At 44.7% G+C, this 22089-nt stretch overlaps 1 protein-coding gene across 1 annotated transcript in view; it reads left to right on the forward strand.

Annotated features, from left to right (window-relative positions):
- Positions 1 to 21887, forward strand: part of MTPAP (mitochondrial poly(A) polymerase) — a 73748-nt gene extending 51861 nt beyond the window's left edge. Inside the window, exons 8-9 of the mRNA XM_033931450.1 lie at positions 9032 to 9105; positions 21023 to 21887. Of these exons, the coding sequence (XP_033787341.1) occupies positions 9032 to 9105; positions 21023 to 21421 (473 nt within the window). The 3' untranslated portion in view covers positions 21422 to 21887. The remainder of the gene's footprint in view (positions 1 to 9031; positions 9106 to 21022) is intronic.
- Positions 21888 to 22089: the final 202 nt, after the last annotated feature.

Consider the following 22089-nt stretch of genomic DNA (forward strand, 5'->3'; position numbering starts at 1 on the left):
TTTTTGAGAATGAACTTTTTCCCATTGCCGACTTATATAACCAAATTCAACTTAGACGTTTGTTTTGATTTTGCCCCTCTGTGATTCTAACAGTGATGCAACTACATATCACGTTGCTGGTCATTTTGAAGGAGATGAAGAGCCACAGGCTTCAAAATTAGCATTGACAAAACTGAGACTCTTGACATTAATATTGAAGGTGCAGAATTGCAAAGAATTAAAGACAACTTTCCTTTTTAAATATGTTTCCTTTCAGATAAAATACCTGGGGTTCACAGTAACCAAAGACATTTCTTATGTTTGTTAATCTAATTATACTCCCTTATTGAATAAATTCCAGGAAAAGTTGAGAGACTGGGGCAAGGGGGAATTTTCTTGGTTAGGAAGAATAGCTTTTGTGAAAATTAATGTTTTACCACATTTGTTATACTTTTTTCAAGCTCTCTCAGTCTCAATCAGTCTCCCTACATACATAGTAACGTAGTAAATAATAGCAGCTAAAGACCTGAACGGTCCATCCAGACTGCCCATTAGTTATTCTCATTAAAAATACATGATTAAATTAACTTGAAGGCTCTTCTTTGATATTTCTGGGTCATAGACTAAAGTCCACCTCGTATTGTCCTAGGTTCCAACTGCTGAAGTTGCCATCTAAGCTCACTCCAGCCTATCCAACCATCCTGTTGTTCGCAGGATATCTACTGTAAAGTCTGGCCAGTAACATCCTCATGTTCCAAGTTAGTGGAGTTCCCCAGCCCTTCCTACACCGAATCACCATATATGGGACACAAACCGTACAAATCTGTCCAATATCGGCCTTAGTTCTTTAATTTATGCCATTTGTTTTCTAATTAGTGATTCTCTGTGTTTATCTCACGCTTTTTTGAATTCCATCACCATTTTCCCCTCAACTGCCTCCCTTGGGATGGCATTTCAGGCATCCAGCACCCTCTCCATGAAAAAGAATGTCCAAACATTACTTCTAAATCTTCCTCCCTGAATCCTCGAGTTACAGCGCTGCGTATGCCTTTCAGCGCTATAGAAATAATAAATAATAGTAGTAGTAGTAGAAGTTGTAGTTTTACTATTTTCCCTTCTCTGGAAAAGATTTGGTTCTATATTAATACCTTTCAAGTATTTAAATGTCTGTATCATTTCTCCCCTGTCCCTCATCTTCTCTAGAGTATACATGTTTAGGTATTCCAGTCTCTTCTCGTACTTCTTTTGCTTCAAACCCCTTACTATTTTTGTCGCCTTCCTCTGGACTGCTTTAAGTCTTTTTATATCCTTTGCCAGATACAAAATTGTTAAAGAATAACAGTTTTTTAGATGAGGGTACAAGTCCACAAATCTCTAAATCCATAATTATAAAGCATAGGGACCTTGGAGGGGAGGACTAGGTGTCTCAAATCTAAGATAATCTATAGCAGTGCAACATAGATATGCTTAGGATTGGAGGTGCGCTACCCATATAAATGCTGTATGCAAATAGAGCAATATAATACTCCAGACATTGAACTGCAGGATCTACCATTAGATTGCTGATCTCGTGACAGACCAATTTGATAGTTTCCTATCTGAATCTTCTAGATTAGTGGTTCTAATGCCAGTCCTTGGGGCATAGCCACCCTTTCAGGTTTTGTGGTTGTCTACGATGAATGTGTATATGCAAGATTACACTCGGTTGACTGGACATGCCTCGAGGACTGACTTAACCTCTGTTTTAGATCGGTGGCTAAAACAAGTTCAGTCCTTCGATTAGTGTCACCAGATTAGCATTTTAACTATTCATTCTGACTTAAAACTCCAGTGTCTGAAACTCAAGTGAGTCTGCGGTGCTTATACCATATTATGAAATTATGGAATCGGGTTATAGCATTCAGTTAGGGATCTCATTGACACTCTTGGCCAATTCCTATATCTAACGTCCACAAGAGGCTACACAAATCTGCAGTGGAAACAGATGCAGAAAGGACCAGATCCAAGTTCAATATTTAGAAAAAAGTCCTTTATTTAACAATACCCGATGTATTCACAGGCTGCATCATGGGTTTCAGAGCACCAAAAGGGAAGTATTTAGCTATTTTTATTAATAAATGTATTTTAGACTGTAAGCCACTCTGAAGGTATTCCCTAGAGCAGGGTGGTAAATTTTAAATAAACTTGGATTGGTATACTATACACTTCAACTAAAATTTCAACTAACCCCAAGCTGTTAAGAGACAGCTGCTGAAATTAAACAGTGTTTCTGCTCCATTAAGATATGTACTACTTATGGAAAGCTTACTGCATTAAAAGAGCATTATCCCAGACAAGCAGGCAGTATGTTATCGCAGATGGGTGATGTCATCCACGGAGCCCAGTATGGATGGTGAAAAAGTGTACCGTCACTTTAAACTTAAGTCTTAAGACTACCTATACTGTGCATGCACCAGTACCTTCTTGCCCAGTGTCAGCTCATGGGACCATCAGTTTTCCGTGGAGCTGAGAAGTTGTATTTTTGGAATTTCTCCAAAGTGTATCAAACTATACCTTTTTTTGTACCTTCCTGACTTTTTCGTAAGTATTTCATTTTTCTTTAAAAATTTTATCTTATTTTTTTTTATTTTTCTTCCATTTATTTCCATTTTTGTATTTTGGGCCGTTTGGCCCCATGGAGTCTATTTTTAGGCTGGGAGCATCGACCATTTTTCTGCATATGATCTACTCGACCTTCCTTGGACCATTGAGTCCTTTGACCTTTCATCGACAGTTTTTCCCTCAATGTTCAAGCCTTCTAGTGGGGTTAAACCGACTTCTAGCCGGTTTAAGCAGTTCACTTGGTGCAACAAGACTGTCTCGGGCACAGATCCACACAATTGATGCCTCCAGTGTCTGGGCCTTGATCACTGGGTGGAATCCTGTAAGCATTTCTTCCAATTGCAAAAAAGATCCCTAAAGGCTGGTTGACTCCAGCATGTAAAACATTTTGGTTTCATCATTGGGAATATCAAGGATGTCCACCATCTCAGACTCCAAAGCCCAGAGCCCAACATCAGTATCGAAGCCGGCACCAGCATTGACGTCCCACTCGTCGTTGGCTTTGTCTCCTTTGCCTGTATCAGAAATGCCTTCTAAGAAAACTAAGAAGCGCAAGCATGTTTCTCCACCCTCAGTCTTCTCAGATGTCAACTCCATCGATGCCCTCCAAGCGTCAACACTCAGAGATCTGTTCTCCTTACCTGCATGTCTCATCATTAAGATCACCAACGCCTACTGTTGATCAGTACCGGTGCTGTTGATCCAGGAGCAGATCATGGGCCTAGTGCAGAGGGAGTTAGCTTCCGTTCTGCAAACGCAAGCGGCTCATGCCACTACTGTGAAACCACCGGTATTGGCCCAGCCTGAGTATCACTTGTCAAGGGTATCAAGGTCTGGGTCACACACGCCCCATCCACACATTGGAGCTCTTCCTCCCATTCGACGCCAGACCGGCATCATCGATAATCCAGGAGTGCTCCCAGGCACTCACATCATCATTGCAGCTGGCACTCTCCTTCTCATCAATGCATGTCTAGGCATCGAACATTAAGACAGTCTTCCTCATCACCACCAGGCATTGAGGAGTATGATTCAGATTTGTCTCTTCATATCTACTCTGAGTGCTCAGATATCTCTTCAGAAGAATCATATGGTACATCCTCTGACCCATCTCTACAACCAACTTGTAGGAGATCACCTCTGGAGAGTCTGCCTTTCACACGTTTCATCCATCAAATGGGTCAGGCTCTTCCAATGAAAATGGAGGTAGAGTCTGAGCCCAAGGCAGAACAATTTGAGGCCTTGGATTATCAACAGATTCTCAAAGACCGTGTGAAAGTACCCTTTCATAATCTGGTGAAAGATATGCTTAAAAATTGGGAAGCCCCACTCTTTGTCCCAGTGGCTTTCAAGTACAATCTTGTTTAGGATTTGATAAACCTCATTAGCAACACTAATTTCTCCTGGTAGAGTCTGCACTTAAGAAAGCTTGCAGTTCCAGATCTTATGCTAGCACTCCACAAGGAAGAGAAGGAAGAACCCTGGACAGGTTTTGGAAATGTCTCTTTCAGAATTTCATGCTTACCAGCAGATCCTTAGCTATAATTTCTACATGACCTACATGAAGTCATTAATCCAACAGTTAACTCAGATTTGACCAATTTTTGCCTGTTAATCTACTTTCAAACTTTCAACACATCTTGAAAAATGTGTGGGAAACCAGAAAGTTTATGGCCCAGCCTGTTTTTGACATCTTTGATGTAACCTCTAGAGCAGGGGTGCCCATACTTTTTGGGCTTGCAAGCTACTTTTAAAATGACCAAGTCAAAATGATCTACCAACAATAAAATTTTTTAAAACCACAAAGCACACTGTACACAGAGAAAATGTGAATTATCATTTATATTCTGGGGGGGATGGGGGTTCAAAGAGGTCAAGGCAGATGACTTTAAAATATGCAGTGCCACCTCAGTAACAATTATACAAAAATAGACAAATATACCCCCTTCCTTTTTACTAAACCGCAATAGTGGTTTTTAGCGCAGAAAGCAGCGCTGAATGCCCCACGCTGCTCTCAACGCTCATCCTGTGCTATAACCTGCTATTGCGGTTTAGTAAAAGTGGACCATAGTGCAAAATATAGACAGCAGATACAAATTCTCAAAACAGACATATTTTGATCACTAAATTGAAAATAAAATAATTTTTCTTACCTTTGTTGTCTGGTGATTTAATGAGTCTCTGGTTGCACTTTCTTCTGACTGTGCATCCAATATTTCTTCCCTTCTTTCAGCATGCTGTATGCTTCCAGACATCATTCCCTCCGCCAACTTTTTTTCCTCTCTCCCTGCCCCTCCCCTTTCTTTCTCGCTTCATGCCCCCTTTCTTTCTTTCTGTCTCCCTGTCCCCCCTGTCTTTCTTTATTTTTGTTTCCCTTCTTTCTCTCTGTCTCCTTGCTCCCCCTTCTTTCTGTCTCCCTGCCTGCCCCCTTTCTTTCTTTCTCCCTGCCCTCCCCCAAGCCACTGCTGTCTCCATTGGGAACAGGCCTTCCTAACCACCGCCACCCCAAGCACAGAAGCATCGGGCCGACCAGCAGTCCTCTCCCCGATGTCAATTCTGATGCTGGAGAGGAAGTTCCGGGCCAGCCAGGCAGCGATTGGCTGGCCTGGAAATTCCTCTCCAACGTCAGAATTGACGTCTGGTGGGGAAGGTTGGTCAACGCTTCTGCATCGAGAAGCAGGTAGAACGCGAAGGCAACGCGATCAACTCACGTTGCCTTCGTGATCTTGTTGTCTTCGATCTACTGGTCGATCGCAGTCGACCTTATGGGCACCCCTGCTCTAGAGCATCAGCCTTTTTTATTGACATGAGAAGACAAGCTTGGCTATGGGTGTCAGACCTCAACTAAAATGTGCAAGACCAATTAGCCAACATATCATTCCTAGGAGATGAGCTGTTTGATGAAAAAAATCAAGGAGGCTATCCAGAAAATCACCAGACATGAGCAGAATATGTTCAGTCTATTTGCCTCAAAAGCTTCCAGATCTCAACCTCCCAAGTAGTACTTCCATCCTATATATTCTTCCTCCTCTTACAACAAAAGGAGATATATATTATTACATACAATCCTCAACTACATCGAGAACTCCTACACAGAGGAGACTTAGGCAGCAGAAAACTCAACTGCAACAAAAGACAAGAGTAGTCATTTTGACCAGCTTCTAGAGAACTTAACCAGTATTGTACAATTTCTCCTTTCAACGCTGCCAGTTGGAGGCTGTCTCATACCTTTCCATCTTCATTGGTCTCTCATCACATCACACTTGGGTTCTCAAAATTCTAAAATGAGGATATGCTCTACACCTGCAGAGCATGCCTCCAAGCAATCCTCCAAAAGAGTCATCTTTCATTTCCCAGCAGACCACCCTTCTTCAACAAGATCTCTCGGCCCTTCTGCAGTTCATTGTCATCAATCAAGGTGTTCTATTCAAAATACTTCCTCATATTGAAAAAGACCAGAGGTCTATGTCCAATTTTAGATCTCCATGCCCTTAAGTATTTACTGAAGGAGAAAGTTTGTATTCTCTCTTTGGGAACTCAGTTTCCACTCTTGGAGAAGGATGTCTGACATATTCCAATCCTTCCAGCCCAGAGAAAGTGTCTTCACTTTCAAATAGGAACACAACATTTCCAATACAAGGTACTGCCATTCAGCCTAGTGTCAGCACCCAGGGTATTCACAAAATGTTTAGTTATAGTAGCTGCAGCACTCTGCTCTTATGGCTTTCATGTATTCCCTTATCTCCATGACTGGTTGATTAAGGCGTCGTCACCTCAAGCTGTTCAGTTAGCCATCACCTCCCCTCAACAGAGGCTAGACACTCCACCTCTGCAAACATGTGTCTACTCTCCAAACCATCACTGCAAGACAGGTAATACAGCTTTTAGGACACATGGCTTCAACAAATCGTGTAACTCCATTCGCATTTCTTCACCTCAGAGAGCTTCAGTGGATTCTTGTCTCTCAATGTTCTTAAGCCACAGATTGGCTATCCCAGAAACTGAGTCATCTCCCCTCTGGTACTGGTACTGACAAATCTGTCCAGGGGCCTACTTTTTCATATTCCTCCACATCAGATAATACTAACAACAGATGCCTCTATGTTTAGATGGGGAGCCCATCTAGATGACTTTTACACTCAGGGTGCTTGGAGTGTTCAAGAAAAATCTTTACACATCAGTCTTCTAGAACTACAACGCTCTTCAGACCTTTTAAGATTGCCTTCTCAACCATATAATACTGATCCGGACAGACAATCAACCATGTATTATGTAAACAAACAAGGGAGTACAGGGGTCGCACCTGCTCTGCCAAGAAGCACTACAGATCTGAATCGAGCAATTCCACTAAACATTTTTTTCAAGGCTATATATCCAGCAGGCAAACAAAACACTCTTGTAGACAGACTGAGCAGATTCCTTCAACCTCATGAGTGGTCACTCAGCTCGATTGTATTACTTCAGATCTTCTCAGTCTGGGGGACTCCACAAATAGATCTCTTCACATCTCCGAGAAACCACAAGCGTCCTCACTTCTGTTTCAGACTATACTCTCTTTATTATCTGGGGACAGATGCTTGCCTACTAGATCGGATGAACAGGTTTCTCTGTGCATTCCCTCCAAGTCCCCTAATAGGGAAGACTCTGTTCAAACTGTGACGGGAGCCAGCCACCATGATCATCATAGCTCCAAGGTGACCAAGACAACACTAGTTCCCCCTTCTCCTTCACCGTAGTGTAATGGATCCCATTCCAATAAAGATTTTTCCAACTTTTCTGACTCAGAATGATGGATCTCTTCTCCATACCAATCTTCACTCTCTAACATTTACAGCCTGGTACCTCGTTTCCAAAAGACAGATGGATTCATTCTCTCTGCTCCAGCATCAGCCATAATAGATGCTTCCAGGAAACCATCCACTCAATGCTGTTACCAACAAGCATTATCTCTGGACACCTGTCCTCTATCATCAATTCTGGATTATCTTTTATATCTCTCCGACTCTGGTTTAAAGATAACTTTAGTAAGAGTGCCTCAGTGCTATTCATATACCTCTGAACAATAAACCTCTGGCTAGTACACACCCATTGGTTTCCAGGTTCATAAAAGGCTTATTTTATTCCAAACCTCCAATCAGACCTCCTCCAGCTGCTTGGGACCTCAATGTTGTACTCTCCACTTTGATGAAGCTTCCATTTGAACCACTTGCGACTTCATCTCTCTAGCACCTCATTTGGAAAGTAGTTTTCTTAATCGGCATCACTTCTGCAAGCTGAGTCAGTGAACTTCAAACACTTCTCTTAGATCCACCTTATATGACATTCTATTATGATAGAGTTGTCCTTCACACACATCCCAAATTCCTACCAAAAGTAGCCTAAGAATTTCATCTCAATCAGTCTATAGTTCTGCCTGTCGTCTTCCTGAGACCACATTCTCATCCTGATGAAGCTGCACGCCACACATTGGACCATAAACTTGCTTTGGCTTACTACCTGGATCGGACCAAGCTTCAAAGAACTTCCATTCAACTGTTCCTGTCATTCGATCCTAACAGGCTGGGACATTCTGTAACCAAAAGAATAATCTCTACATGGTTAGCAGACTGTGTCTTCTGCTATACTTGGGCTGGGCTGCTGCTGGAAGGTTATGTCACAGCAAATGGTTAGAGCAATGGCAACTTCAGTAGTTTATCTGTGTTCCACTCCCATTGAAGACATTTGTAAAGCAGCAGCCTGGTCCTTAATTCATACTTTCACATCCCACTACTGTCTGGAGAATCATTCCAGATGGGATAGTTGTACAAAATTTAGTTGTACAAATAGTTGTACAAAATTTATTCTCTGTTTAGATGCCAACTTCCCTCCAACCCTTCACTATTAGCTAGGGCATCCCATCTGTGAGAAAGTACTGTCTGCTTGTCCTGGTAGGTGTTATCCAAGGACATCCAGCAGATATTCTCGCAACCCTCCCACCTCCCCTAGTTGGCTTCTTAGCTTTGTTACTGACCTGATGGTTCCGAGAGCCGACGTCAGGCAGGAAGGCACCAGCACATGCACGGTATGAGCAGTCTCAAAACTTTCAAAAAGTTTAAAGTGACAATACACTTTTTGCACTGTCTGTACTAGGCTCCATGGATGACGTCACCCATCTCTGAGAATATCTGCCTGCTATCCCTGGATAACACCTGTTACAGATAAGTAACTGTGCTTTCTATGCAGAAAGTTGGGGTTGCTTACAACAGTAATAACAAGAGCATTATGAGAATACTTAATGTGATATCTACTTGGGATTGGGGATGGGGAGAAATAGGATTATGTTTGACCTTTGACTTAAATCTTAACAAGTTTGTTAGTATTTGTGTGAATTGAGAGATTTGTCATCTTTCAGAAGCCTAATAAAAATTTAAGTTTGGGTTTTTTTAAAAAAAGCAACTTTCATTTTTTCTAGATGTACTGCTGACTGAGTTTCTTGAATTTTATGGACATTTTGCCTTCAACAAGAACTCTATAAATATCCGAAAGGTAAGTGTGTGTTGCATGTTCTCGCTGAACATTGTTTAAACAGTTTTAGTATTTAACAGTTGTACTATGTTTAATCTGTAACTCTCAACCCAGAAATGCTCAGATTTCTGGTTCAATAACATTTGCTGCACATTCAGGGCCATATTTTGTAAATGGTGCCAAAAGTTAGGCATCTGCCAGTACCTAGATCGCACCTACTGGCACCTAACTTAATTGCATTAATCGGCTTTAACCCTTTATTTGGCATTGTTGCTTAAAAGCAACATGTGTTCTCTATGGCTCTTATGGGAGATTTGCATCTCCAAATGCCTGTTACTTGGCACTGTTGCTCTCGTTCAACATCAAGTTAACATACATAAAGCAGCCATTTCACCATCTGCCAATTAAAGGTTAATCAGCGCAGTAATTGAACACACCATTTAAAACCATTTAAAACCATTTAAAAAGTAGACGCTGGTGCCTAAGGTCAAAGTAGACCTGTTTAGGGGCAGAGATGACCTTAGGCATCACTATGCACTGCTATATGTGATTCTAAAAAAAAAAACCCCAAAAAAACTTAGACACTGGAAATGTAGGCCTTTATAACACTGACCTACGTTAGCGGCACCTCAACTTTTCTTAGGTGCTGGTAGCTGCAATTCTGTTAACGGTGGAAAGTGTGATTGATACATGGCCAGTGTCGTTTTTCTAGGCACCATTTACAGAATCTGGGCCTCAGCTCCTGTAGCGAGGATGCATTTGTTTGATCCTCGCAGGGTAAGGGATCATAAACAGTGTCATCTTATGCCCTAATATCAGTTCTAATCTTTAATCTGGAACCAGTAATTTATGTAGTTGTATAACCAACCCACTCAGCTAGATCGTATAAACCAACAATAACTAGGTTGATATATCAATATTCTAAGAGGCTTAATCGAAATACCTCAGCCCCACCACTCCACCGCAATAATAATTTCTAAAGCGGGAGGTTTACGTGGTGCTTCATCATTGGTAAATCGTCTCGAATCGCCGTGATTGTATTCATTTAAATATTTTTTATTTTAGTTTTTCACTTTAATTATTTACTTATCAATAAATAGAAAGTTATAAAAGTGTATAAGATTGAATACTTAACATCTACACACAGCTAAACCTGGGAGTCCGACCCGACATGTTTCGCACTACATGTGCTGTCTCAAGGGTCTCCCTGTGTAAAGATAAAAAGCAACACCCTTAGGGCAGCAAGCGTGACATTTCTCTACACATCACCACCCTCCAAGTTAATCTCAATGTATACATCACTACTCCCTCTCACACCAACTCACTGAGGTCGCCGCAGTCATCCGACTCGCAAGTATGAAGTCTGTGAAAGATGGCGGCGGCGTCCTCAGTACAAGTTTAAATGTATTCCCTTAGCATAACCACTCCCCCCACAGAAACCTATTGGTCCACTCATCCTCCAATCAGCGTGCTCCAGTCAATCTCAGCATTCAGTCCCCGTGGTTCCACTGTATCCAGTGTAAAGATTAGTCTCTGCTCAATCTCATTCAATCTCCGTACATCCTTCCCGCCCTCCCTCCCCGTTATTCTCTCAACCACTCGCCACCTGAGTTGATCCACCCCATGTTTATATCTCTGCCAGTGGGTAACTAAAGGGGCCTGAGTAACGTTATTAGTAATACGCGATTTATGTTCGTTAAGTCTGATTTTAATCTTGCGATTCGTCCTACCGGTGTAAACCAACTCACATGGGCATACAATCGCATATATCACGTCTTCAGATGTACAATCCGTGATCGCGTTCGAATATAAAGATAATGATCTACCTGGAACCCTCCATACATCCCCTATAATAGTAGAGGAACACCACTGGCACTTCCCACAAGGGTTATGACATCCTCTCTCCCTCACAGCCCTCTTCCCATATTTTAAAGGGTCGCAACTTTGTCCCAAGGTCCTTCCTCTAGAGTATGCTATCCGAGGGAACTCACTCAGAGAGGGGTGGATCTGTACTATGTGCCAATATTGGTGTAGATAACCCACCAACAGCTTAGTAGCTTTCGAATAGGGTAGCACACATGTCAATAGTTCATGAGTGTCCCCCTCGACGTCCTCTGGCTCGCCCAGAAGTAACTCCCTCTGGGCGAATCTAGCCCTCAAATAAGCGTGGTGTATAGATTTTTCCGGGTAACCCCTACTGCGAAATCTGCCCGCTAACAGATCTGCCTGCACTTTATATTCCTCTAACGAGGAACAGACCCTACGAACCCGTAAAAATTGTGCTATGGGGAGATTAAATCTTAATTTAAATGGGTGGAAACTGTCGTAGTGGAGAATGGTATTCCGTGTCACCGGTTTACGATATAGCGAAGTCTGGATTCTGCCTTCAAAAACAGAAATGGCAATATCCAAAAACACCATTTGTGTACGATGGCATAACATGGTAAATTTTATATTGTCATCAATCGTATTCAAATAGTGTACAAATTGATCCAGCTCTTCCCTTGTATCGTCCCAAATGAAAAAAACATCATCAAGAAAACGGCCCCAAAATACAATGGAAGCAAACCATTGAGATGAATATATATTGTCTTCCTCAAATTTAGCCATAAAGAGGGCTGCCACCGAGGGAGCCAAAGTGGCTCCCATGGCTACCCCCTGAATCTGTTGGTAAAATTCTTGATGGTACCGGAAGTAATTTTCTTGAATAACCCATTTAGCTAATTACATAAGAAAGGTAGTAGACACCCGTTGGGGAGGGGTACGATGGTCAAGAATGTCGAATATAACATTCAATGCCTCTAGCTGGGGGATCTGAGTGTAGAGGGAGACTACATCCAGGGTCACCATCCATTTTCCCTGCATGGTAATCTCATTTGTTGTTAATTTTCGAAGGAAATCTGAGGAGTCCCTAATATAAGATCGTATCTTAGGGACCTCACTCCTTAGGAAAAAATCAATAAATTTAGAAAGAGGTTCCAGAACCGACCCTCGGGTGTTAACTATTGGCCGCCCTGGTGGGCTATTCAAAGTTTTGTGTATTTTTGGCACAAAAGAAATTCTAGGGGGTACTGGATATTTCTCATAAAGATACCTATACTCTCTGTGGGTGATCATGCCACCCTCCAAATGAATATTCAGAAATTCAAGTATCTTGGCCCCTAGAGCTCGGATAGCATACTCTAGAGGAAGGACCTTGGGACAAAGTTGCGACCCTTTAAAATATGGGAAGAGGGCTGTGAGGGAGAGAGGATGTCATAACCCTTGTGGGAAGTGCCAGTGGTGTTCCTCTACTATTATAGGGGATGTATGGAGGGTTCCAGGTAGATCATTATCTTTATATTCGAACGCGATCACGGATTGTACATCTGAAGACGTGATATATGCGATTGTATGCCCATGTGAGTTGGTTTACACCGGTAGGACGAATCGCAAGATTAAAATCAGACTTAACGAACATAAATCGCGTATTACTAATAACGTTACTCAGGCCCCTTTAGTTACCCACTGGCAGAGATATAAACATGGGGTGGATCAACTCAGGTGGCGAGTGGTTGAGAGAATAACGGGGAGGGAGGGCGGGAAGGATGTACGGAGATTGAATGAGATTGAGCAGAGACTAATCTTTACACTGGATACAGTGGAACCACGGGGACTGAATGCTGAGATTGACTGGAGCACGCTGATTGGAGGATGAGTGGACCAATAGGTTTCTGTGGGGGGAGTGGTTATGCTAAGGGAATACATTTAAACTTGTACTGAGGACGCCGCCGCCATCTTTCACAGACTTCATACTTGCGAGTCGGATGACTGCGGCGACCTCAGTGAGTTGGTGTGAGAGGGAGTAGTGATGTATACATTGAGATTAACTTGGAGGGTGGTGATGTGTAGAGAAATGTCACGCTTGCTGCCCTAAGGGTGTTGCTTTTTATCTTTACACAGGGAGACCCTTGAGACAGCACATGTAGTGCGAAACATGTCGGGTCGGACTCCCAGGTTTAGCTGTGTGTAGATGTTAAGTATACAATCTTATACACTTTTATAACTTTCTATTTATTGATAAGTAAATAATTAAAGTGAAAAACTAAAATAAAAAATATTTAAATGAATACAATCACGGCGATTCGAGACGATTTACCAATGATGAAGCACCACGTAAACCTCCCGCTTTAGAAATTATTATTGCGGTGGAGTGGTGGGGCTGAGGTATTTCGATTACCGTATTTTCGCGGATATAACGCGCACCTGTGTAAAACGCGCACAGGGGTATAGCGCGCAGAAATCACGATGATATGTACCAAAACTTTTCTATACCGCGCTCAGGCATATAACGCGCATGATGCCCGACGCTCCTTTCGCCCGCCCTGACTTTCCGTGCGCTGTCCCGACTCTCCGTTCACCCCCCCTGACTTCCGTGCACTGTCCCCCCTTGAAGTCCTGTCCCCCCTTGAAGGTCTGTCCCCATCCTGAAAGCCTGATGCCCCCCCCCGACGTCCGATACATCCCCCCCCCCCGGCAGGACCACTCGCACCCTCACCCCGAAGGACCGCCGACTCCCCAACAATATCGGGCCAGGAGGGAGCCCAAACCCTCCTGGCCACGGCGACCCCCTAACCCCACCCCGCACTACATTACGGGCAGGAGGGATCCCAGGCCCTCCTGCCCTCGACGCAAACCCCCCCCCCCCCCCCAACGACCGCCCCCCCCCCCCAAGAACCTCCGCCCGTCCCCCAGCCGACCCGCGACCCCCCTGGCCGACCCCCACGACCCCCCCACCCCCCTTCCCCGTACCTTTGGAAGTTGGCCGGACAGACGGGAGCCAAACCCGCCTGTCCGGCAGGCAGCCAACGAAGGAATGAGGCCGGATTGGCCCATCCGTCCTAAAGCTCCGCCTACTGGTGGGGCCTAAGGCGCGTGGGCCAATCAGAATAGGCCCTGGAGCCTTAGGTCCCACCTGGGGGCGCGGCCTGAGGCACATGGGCCAAACCCGACCATGTGTCTCAGGCCGCGCCCCCAGGTGGGACCTAAGGCTCCAGGGCCTATTCTGATTGGCCCACGCGCCTTAGGCCCCACCAGTAGGCGGAGCTTTAGGACGGATGGGCCAATCCGGCCTCATTCCTTCGTTGGCTGCCTGCCGGACAGGCGGGTTTGGCTCCCGTCTGTCCGGCCAACTTCCAAAGGTACGGGGAAGGGGGGTGGGGGGGTCGTGGGGGTCGGCCAGGGGGGTCGCGGGCCGGCTGGGGGGGCGGTCGGAGGTTCTTGGGGGGGGCGGTCGTTGGAGGGAGGGGGGTTTGCATCGAGGGCAGGAGGGCCTGGGATCCCTCCTGCCCGTAATGTAGTGCGGGGTGGGGGTAGGGGGTCGCCGTGGCCAGGAGGGTTTGGGCTCCCTCCTGGCCCGATATTGTCGGGAAGTCGGCGGTCCTTCGGGGGGGGGGGGGTGTATCGGACGTCGGGGAGTCGGCCGGGCAAGAGGGCTTGGGCTCCCTCTTGCTCCGATCGTGGATGCGGGTGCGGGTGGGAGCGCGTGCGAGCGGTCGTTCGGGGTGGGGGTGCGAGCGGTCCTGCTGGGGGGGTGAATCGGGCGTCGGGCGGGGTGGGAACTATGTTTAAAAACTTTTCTATACCGCGCTCAGGCATATAACGCGCGAGGGGTATGCGCGGTAGGTAAAATCGCGTATAACGCGCGCGTTATATCCGCGAAAATACGGTAAGTCTCTTAGAATATTGATATATCAACCTAGTTATTGTTGGTTTATACGATCTAATATCAGTTCCTGCACATATCATCCTTAACTTTGCATTCTGATCCTTTTTCACCGTAGAATATTGGTCACAGGGAACATCAGTTGCCATGAAGCACTGCAACTATAATAGTTACAAGAAGGGGGTTAGACCAGCTCTCTAATGAGAAAAAAAAAGTAAATAGTATATTGGCATTCTTCTGCTTCAAGAGAAGGGGATATGATAAGTGGGATGGCAGAGGAACAGTTTTTTACACCTTTATATAGTTCTAGATCTTGGCGACACTTCATGAAACAAAAAGGCGGCAGATTTAAAACAAATTGGAAAAAAAAAATACTTTCATCAAAGAACAGGTGAGCTGTGGCATTTTGTTGCCATCGTGGTGTAGTCAAGGCATCAGATATAGCTTGTTTTGAAAGGGGTTTAGAAAAGTTCTTAGAGGAGAAGATATTTAGAGCATAAAGTCCAGGATTTTCACCAGAGAATTCTTAAGTTCAGCCTCTGTTACACTGAAATGTCTTGACATTCTGTTTTGGTGCTGAGTCAACAGCAAATCAAAGCGAAATATGAAATATTTCAGAAGTATCCACAGCAAGTAATTATACCCAGGGCTGGATTAATGTTATATCAAGTACTATGCAAACACATATTCTTTATCGTCTCTCCAGACCGGCACAGAAATGGATGAGTTTACACTCCTCTGCCAGCAGATGGAGACTAAAGCACTAATTTTTTAGCATCGGTACAAGTGGGCTGTGCAATCCCTCTTACAATGTCTTTTCTCAGTTTCCAAGAGGTGGAGTGGTCTGTTTATGCAGTCTGTGCTGAGGTTTGTTAAGGCCTTTTGGAACTGGTTAGTGAATCTTTCTTGTTCCTTTGTCTGTCCAGATTGAGCTTGGGTTCCCTTGAGGGTCCTACCAAGTCCCTCTCCCATTTTCCCCACTTCCTCCACCTCCCCAGGTTTTTTTCTGAATCTAGAGGAGCCTCAACTGTACGCCTGGCCATTGATACCGGCACAGACTACAGTTGTAGAGTGCCTGTGGGGTCTGATTTTTCTTGATACAGCTGATTAGTTGTGAGAAGAAATAAAAAGAAACAAATAAAGACACAAGAAATAAAAGGAGTTTTGTATTTTTAAAAAAGAGGCCTGAGGCCACCATTTTTATACGGCATTGTGCGTGGATTTATGGCGCATTCATCATTAGCACTTCAAAAAGGCAGAAAAAGTGTGTTTGCGGTGGATGCGGCTGGCTTGTGCACAGAATGTTCCGGCTACCTTGAGGGAGACCCATTCTCCGTGCACATGGCTCATCAGTGAGCCCTGGTCTTCCCCTGCCACTCACGCCAGGATTTCCTCAGCTACCGGCAGTATGTTGGATTCGGTGTTGTGGACCGCCAAGGAGGCTGGGGATTCCCTTTCCACTACAGCTGGAGCTGGAAGTTTATCTGTTGCAGCGGGGTTGGCTCTGGCTTCGGTGTCACATGTTTTCTGGTGACAGTTTATCAATGGTCCTTTCCTCAGTTTTGGCAGGAAGTTTGCCTAATTTGCCCAAGGCCTCAGGCGACCTTCCTCCTGTCTTGGAAAGACAGGAAAATGAAAAAACCCTCTAAGGTGTTTTAGCCAATTCTTTAATAGTATCTTGGAAAGACAGGAACAGGTCTTACATGTGTCTTCTGCTCCTATCATGAATGCTGTGTTGCCGCCAGGGATTTCTTTCCCCCTGATTTGGTGTTGGCCATGTGCAAGGCTTATTTACAGGCGGCTGGGGGTCCTGCTTCAGTGCAGGGGGGTCTTGGAGCTCATTCTTCAGATATCTTCGGTTTTTCACTTTGAAGAGGAAGCTAAGGACCCCCCTCATGTTGTGGACCCTCTCCTGAGAGGGATACAGTCAGCATCCCGCTCTTTCCCTTTGCATCAGTATATTTGGGATGTAGTGCATACTCAGTGGAAAGTTCCGGATGCACCTTTTCGCATGGTACGGTCCATGGCAAGACTCTACCCCATCCCTGATGGCGATAGAGATACTTTTAAGTCTCCTGTGGTTGAAGCAGTGGTCTCAGCTATCGTGCGCAGACATACCGTGTCAGTTGAAGGTGGTTCAACCCTGCGAGACTCTCAGGATGGTAAAATGGAGGCTTGCTTAAACAGAGTTTTGATGTGGCTTCCCTGGCTGTCCAGGCAGTTATTTGTAGCAGTCTGGCAACCCAGGCTTGTTTCCGGTGGTCTGAGCAAGTTCTTGACTGCGAGTTAGCTGACTGGTCCTTAGTGGATCAGGAAGTGGCTAAGATTGAGCTGGGAGCTTCTTATCTCTCTGATGCCTTGTATGATCTTTTGTGCATCTTGGTCAAGTCTATGGCTCTTGGAGTAGTTATCGTTTCCTGTGGCTTTGGGGTTGGTCAGCGGATGCGGAATCTAAAGCTAAGCTCAGAAAGTTTTCCTTTCGGGGCTCCTTTCTTTTTAGGGAGGAGTTTGATAAGATGATTCAGGCTTTGAGTGACTCTAAAGTACTTCGGTTACCAGAGGACCGACCTCGCCAAGCTTTATGAGGTGGTTCTGCCCAGGAGTGTTTGCGTGATTTTCGGAGGTACTGGCCTGGCTGGGGTGCAACCTCTTTTCCTTCCAGAGGACGTTTCTTTCAATGCATGCTGTCCTTTTGGGGGGGCTGTCGGGTTGGGGGGTGTCTTATTGCGGGTCCTTCCCCCGGTTGTGGTCAGAGCCTGGTTGCAGGAATTTTACTGGGGGTGGGCTGAGATCACCATGGATCAGTGGGTCCTGGAAGTGATTCAGGACGGTTACGCTCTGGAGTTTTCCTGACCTTTACCAAATCATTTCCTCTCCTTGTCAGGCGATTTGGAAGAAGAGGGCTTTTTGCCAGACACTGCTCAGGTTGCTGGACCTCAAAGGGGTAGTCCCAGTGTCTCCTCGGGAGATTTGCACCGGCAGGTACTCCATTTACTTCGTGGTGCCCAAGAAAGAGGGGTCTTTTCGGCCCATTTTGGATCTCAAAGGTATGAACAGGGCTTTGCAGATTTCCACTTTACGTTTGGAAACCCTAAAATCCATAATTCTGGCAGTCGAGCCTGGGGAATTTCTGACTTCTCTTAACCTGATGGAGGCCTACCTACATGTTCCCACTGGGGCCTCCCATCAATGATTCCTTCGCTTTGCGATCTTTGGAGAGCATTATCAGCTTTGTGTGTTTCCCTTTGGTCTGGCCACGGCGCTGTGGACTTTCACCAAAATTATGAGAGTTGTGGCAGCAGCGGCCTTGTGCAAGGAGGGCATTTTGGTATACCCCTATCTGGATGACTGGTTGATTTGTGCAAAGTCGTTTCAGGAGAGCTCCCAGGTTACAACTCGGGTTGTCAAGTTTCTGCAGTCCCTGTGCTGGGTGGTCAACCTGTTTAAGGGCTGTTTGACTCCGTCTCAGTGCTTGGAGTATCTCAGCATTCTGTTCGACACCAATTTAGGAATAGTATTTCTTCCATAAGCCAGGGTGTGCAAATTGCAGTCACAGATTTGCTCCTAGATGGCTTGTCGCTGCCCTCGGGTGCAGGACTTTCTGCAGATCTTGGGGGTCAATGGCAACCTCTCTGGAAGTGGTCAGGTTGATTCGGGCTCAAATGCACCCTCTTCAGTAAGTGCTTCTTCAGCAATGGTCGCTGCAAGTTCGCAATCTGGACTCTCTCCACTATAGTGTGTTAGTTCGTTGCAGCCTGCACTGGTGGTTACAGTCATCCAGTCTGATTCAGGGAGTGAGCCTAGATCAGCCCCAGTGGACAGTGCTTCTCATGGACACTTCTCCTTGGTTGGGGAGCTCAATGTCTCGGTCGCTCGGCTCAGAGCAACTGGTCGCCATTGGAGGTGTCCTGGTTGATCAGTGTCCTGGAGACCAAAGCCATTTGGCTAGCATTGTTGGAATTCCATTCCTTACTGGAGGGCAAGTCAGTTCGAGTTCTCTCAGACTATGCCACAGCTGTAGCCTATGTCAATCGTCAGGGGGGCACCAATAGTCATCTAGTGGCACTGGAAACCTTCCTTATGGAATGGGCGGAGGCTCATCTTCTCATCTCCCACTGCCCCTATCACCCGATCTTCTGTCTCAGGGTCCCATTCAAATGTTCAGTCCGGGTCCCTTTTGTCTTACAGCTTGGCTCTTTAAAGGACTCACCTAAGGAAGAAGGGATATTTGGATAAGGTGATCTCCACTCTTTTAGGGTCTCGGAGAAATGATAGAGACTAAGACTGTGTCTGAATTCAAGAAAGCATGGGATAGGCATGTGGGATTTCTTAGGGAGAGGAGGAGATAGTGGATGCTATAGATGGACAGACTGGATGGACTATTTGGCCTTTATCTGCCATCATATTTCTATGTTTCTGTCCTAGTAGATGATCTCAAGAATACCATATATACTCGAATATAAACTGAGATTTTTGGTCCAAAGATATTGGCCAAAAATGGGGGTTTTGGTTTATATTCAGGTCAGCACCCACCTGTTCCACCCCCCCCCCCCCCCCCGATTTGTTGCAGGCATCCACTGGACCTGCCATAAGACCTGGTGGTTCAGCAGTGGGATGAGATGGAAGGGATTCCTCCCACCTCTTTTCCTGGCCGACTCTTACAATTCTTACCTTCCTCCCACCTCGCCGATTTGTAAATATGGTACCTTTAAAATTCTTGGTGTTCCAGCGGTGAACTGGGGCGGGAACGATCTTCCTACCCTGCTGCCACATGCAGAGACACTATCTGAATGGCTGCCGTGAGTTCTCGCAGCAACCTTGTGAGTTCCCACAGTCTCTCGGTTGCTGCAGGAACTCGTGGCAGCCAGATAGCGGCTCTGCATGGGGCAGGAGCGTAGGAAGACCACTCCTGCCCTGGTTCAATGCTGGACCAACAGAGATTTTATAGGTACCATATTTACTAATCAGGTATGTGAGACTTATTAGAGTTAGCTGGGACAGGAGGCAGGAGGGACCTGGTGGAAGCCTGCAAGGCATTGGGAGGGAGGAGGGGCAGGGTGCAGAGCCTAGAAGGGCAGAAAGGGACAGAGCCCAGCAGGGCAGACAGCGTGCAGAGCTGGGCAGGAAGGAATGGAGCTGGGTGCAGATCTGGGCAGGGCATTTGAATGTAAACCCCTCGGTTTATATTCAATCAACATCATTAAATATATTTTATTGAGCAAATACAATCAAAATCAAGAACAAAGAACAACAAAGTAGCTCAAAATTGTATACAAAAACCATCAAACCCACCCTACCAACCCAACCCATCCCCCCACCCTCCCCCTGTCACTGATGCTGAACAAAGTGAGGTAAATAAAAGAATAATACCCTAGCAGTTCAAAAGGTGGCTACGAGCCACTGGAGATAATGTAGACCAAAAAGGCTCCCAAATTCGTTGGAAGGCCCGTCCAGGCAAGGAAGAAATATCTTGAACACCTCTCCGCTCCCAAGAAAGCAACGTAATCTTGTGACTACGCCAAAGAGAATAGTCAAGAGCCTCCGCTTCCATCCACTTAAGCAAGATGCAATCAACCTTTATTCCTCTTTTTTTGGGGAAAAAAGGTTGCCTCGGTTTATATTCAAGTGTATATGGTAACTGCTGAGAAACTTCTGGAAATGTTTAGGGCCATATCCTTAGGAGCTCTGAAAACAAAAGTCAAAATCTCAAACTGTACCTTTGCTGAACATGTAACCAAATTTGTGAATAAGATGCAATATAAAAATCTTCACTATTCACACTATTTATGGTTCCAAATTTGAATGGCAAATGCGAAAAGTATCTTCTTCATAGTCCTTTGGGGATACAGACACGGTTTCATCTTTGAATGAAATAGGACAAGATTGCAGTCCCCTTCAGGACTGGGAAAATAACAGTCTGTATTTGATTGCTCTTCAACACCAACCTATTATCACTGAAAAATATAAGCCAAGCCATACTAAGGTAAGATAGCAAATGCACCTTAGCTTCCTTCCAGGCTTAAATCACCTAAGTGCACTCTATAGACAGCATCTTGCAACAATGTATCCTTCCTCTACAATGTAATGAAACTTTCCCTATATCTTACCCTGTAAATTGCCTTGAACCTGAACTGGATAAGTGCGATTCATAGATTAGATAAGCATTTCACCTTTTTTGTGTGTGTTTGTTAAATAGATACCATAATTTACAAATTGTTTTTCCCCTTTTCTTAGGGTAAGGAGCAAAATAAGCCTGAGGTTTATCCATTATATATCCAGAATCCCTTAGAACAGACCCTCAACATAAGCAAGAATGTTAATCATGCCCAGCTGGAGAGGTTTGTAGCCCTAGCCAGAGACAGTTCTTGGATATTACAGCAGGAAAATATGGGGCATCCCTCAATAGGAAGTGCTCAGCCCTGGGGCCTGGCAGCACTGCTACTACCATCTGTGTTTCAGAATGCAAACCAGGGCAAGAAGAAAAAACGGACAGGTGCCAGTGGCAGAATTAAAAGCCTATTGGAATCTTTGAAGAAAAATAATCTATCCAGGAATCTCCCAGCCAGTAATGAAAAAAGGTCCTTCAGTACGCAAGCACAGTTACATTTATTGCACTACAAGAACTTGTTGTAAATCAAAAAAAACATATTTGAGTAGTATTTTTTTTACTAAGAATTAGATGCCTATGCTGTCTTTACCTTTCATTGTGCTAGATCTGGAAATAGCACTTAGTTTTCCATTTGTGGTACCTCCCACCTGGCTTTTGGCTTTCTCCTGCTTCTCCAATGAGTTGGAAGGCACTTCATTTTGGAGGATTTGTCATTATTCCAGATGTGATTTGGGTAAAGCACATAAAGCATGAAAATTGAAGAGAAACCTTGCAGGAACACTCCTGAACAGATGAAAAACTGTGTTCGTAAGTGTCTGTTGGAAATATACTTCCGCAAGCGGGTCAGTGGGTTGTCATTCAGTTGTCAACTGAATGACAACCCACCACCTCAGTTTGATTCAGTTGACATTTTAAATATGACACTTTATCAGTTGTCACAATTTTCATCATTGTGTGTGGTACAGATTGTAATAAAATGAACTGAACTGTTTTGTCTTTTCTTTTTTTTCATGTATTCAGAATAAGGAATGAGTCTACAAGCCCTGTAATTTATTGTACTGTGGATAGGAATAAATGGGCAGACTGGATGGGCCAATTGGTCTAGAAAATTCTTGTTTATTTACTAAATTAAGTCAGTCTTACCACCAAAGTCTATATTTATTTTATTTTATTTCAGTCTGTAGATTTCATT

The sequence above is a fragment of the Geotrypetes seraphini genome, chromosome 2 (genome assembly GCF_902459505.1).
Source record: "Geotrypetes seraphini chromosome 2, aGeoSer1.1, whole genome shotgun sequence".
NCBI lineage: Eukaryota > Metazoa > Chordata > Amphibia > Gymnophiona > Dermophiidae > Geotrypetes > Geotrypetes seraphini.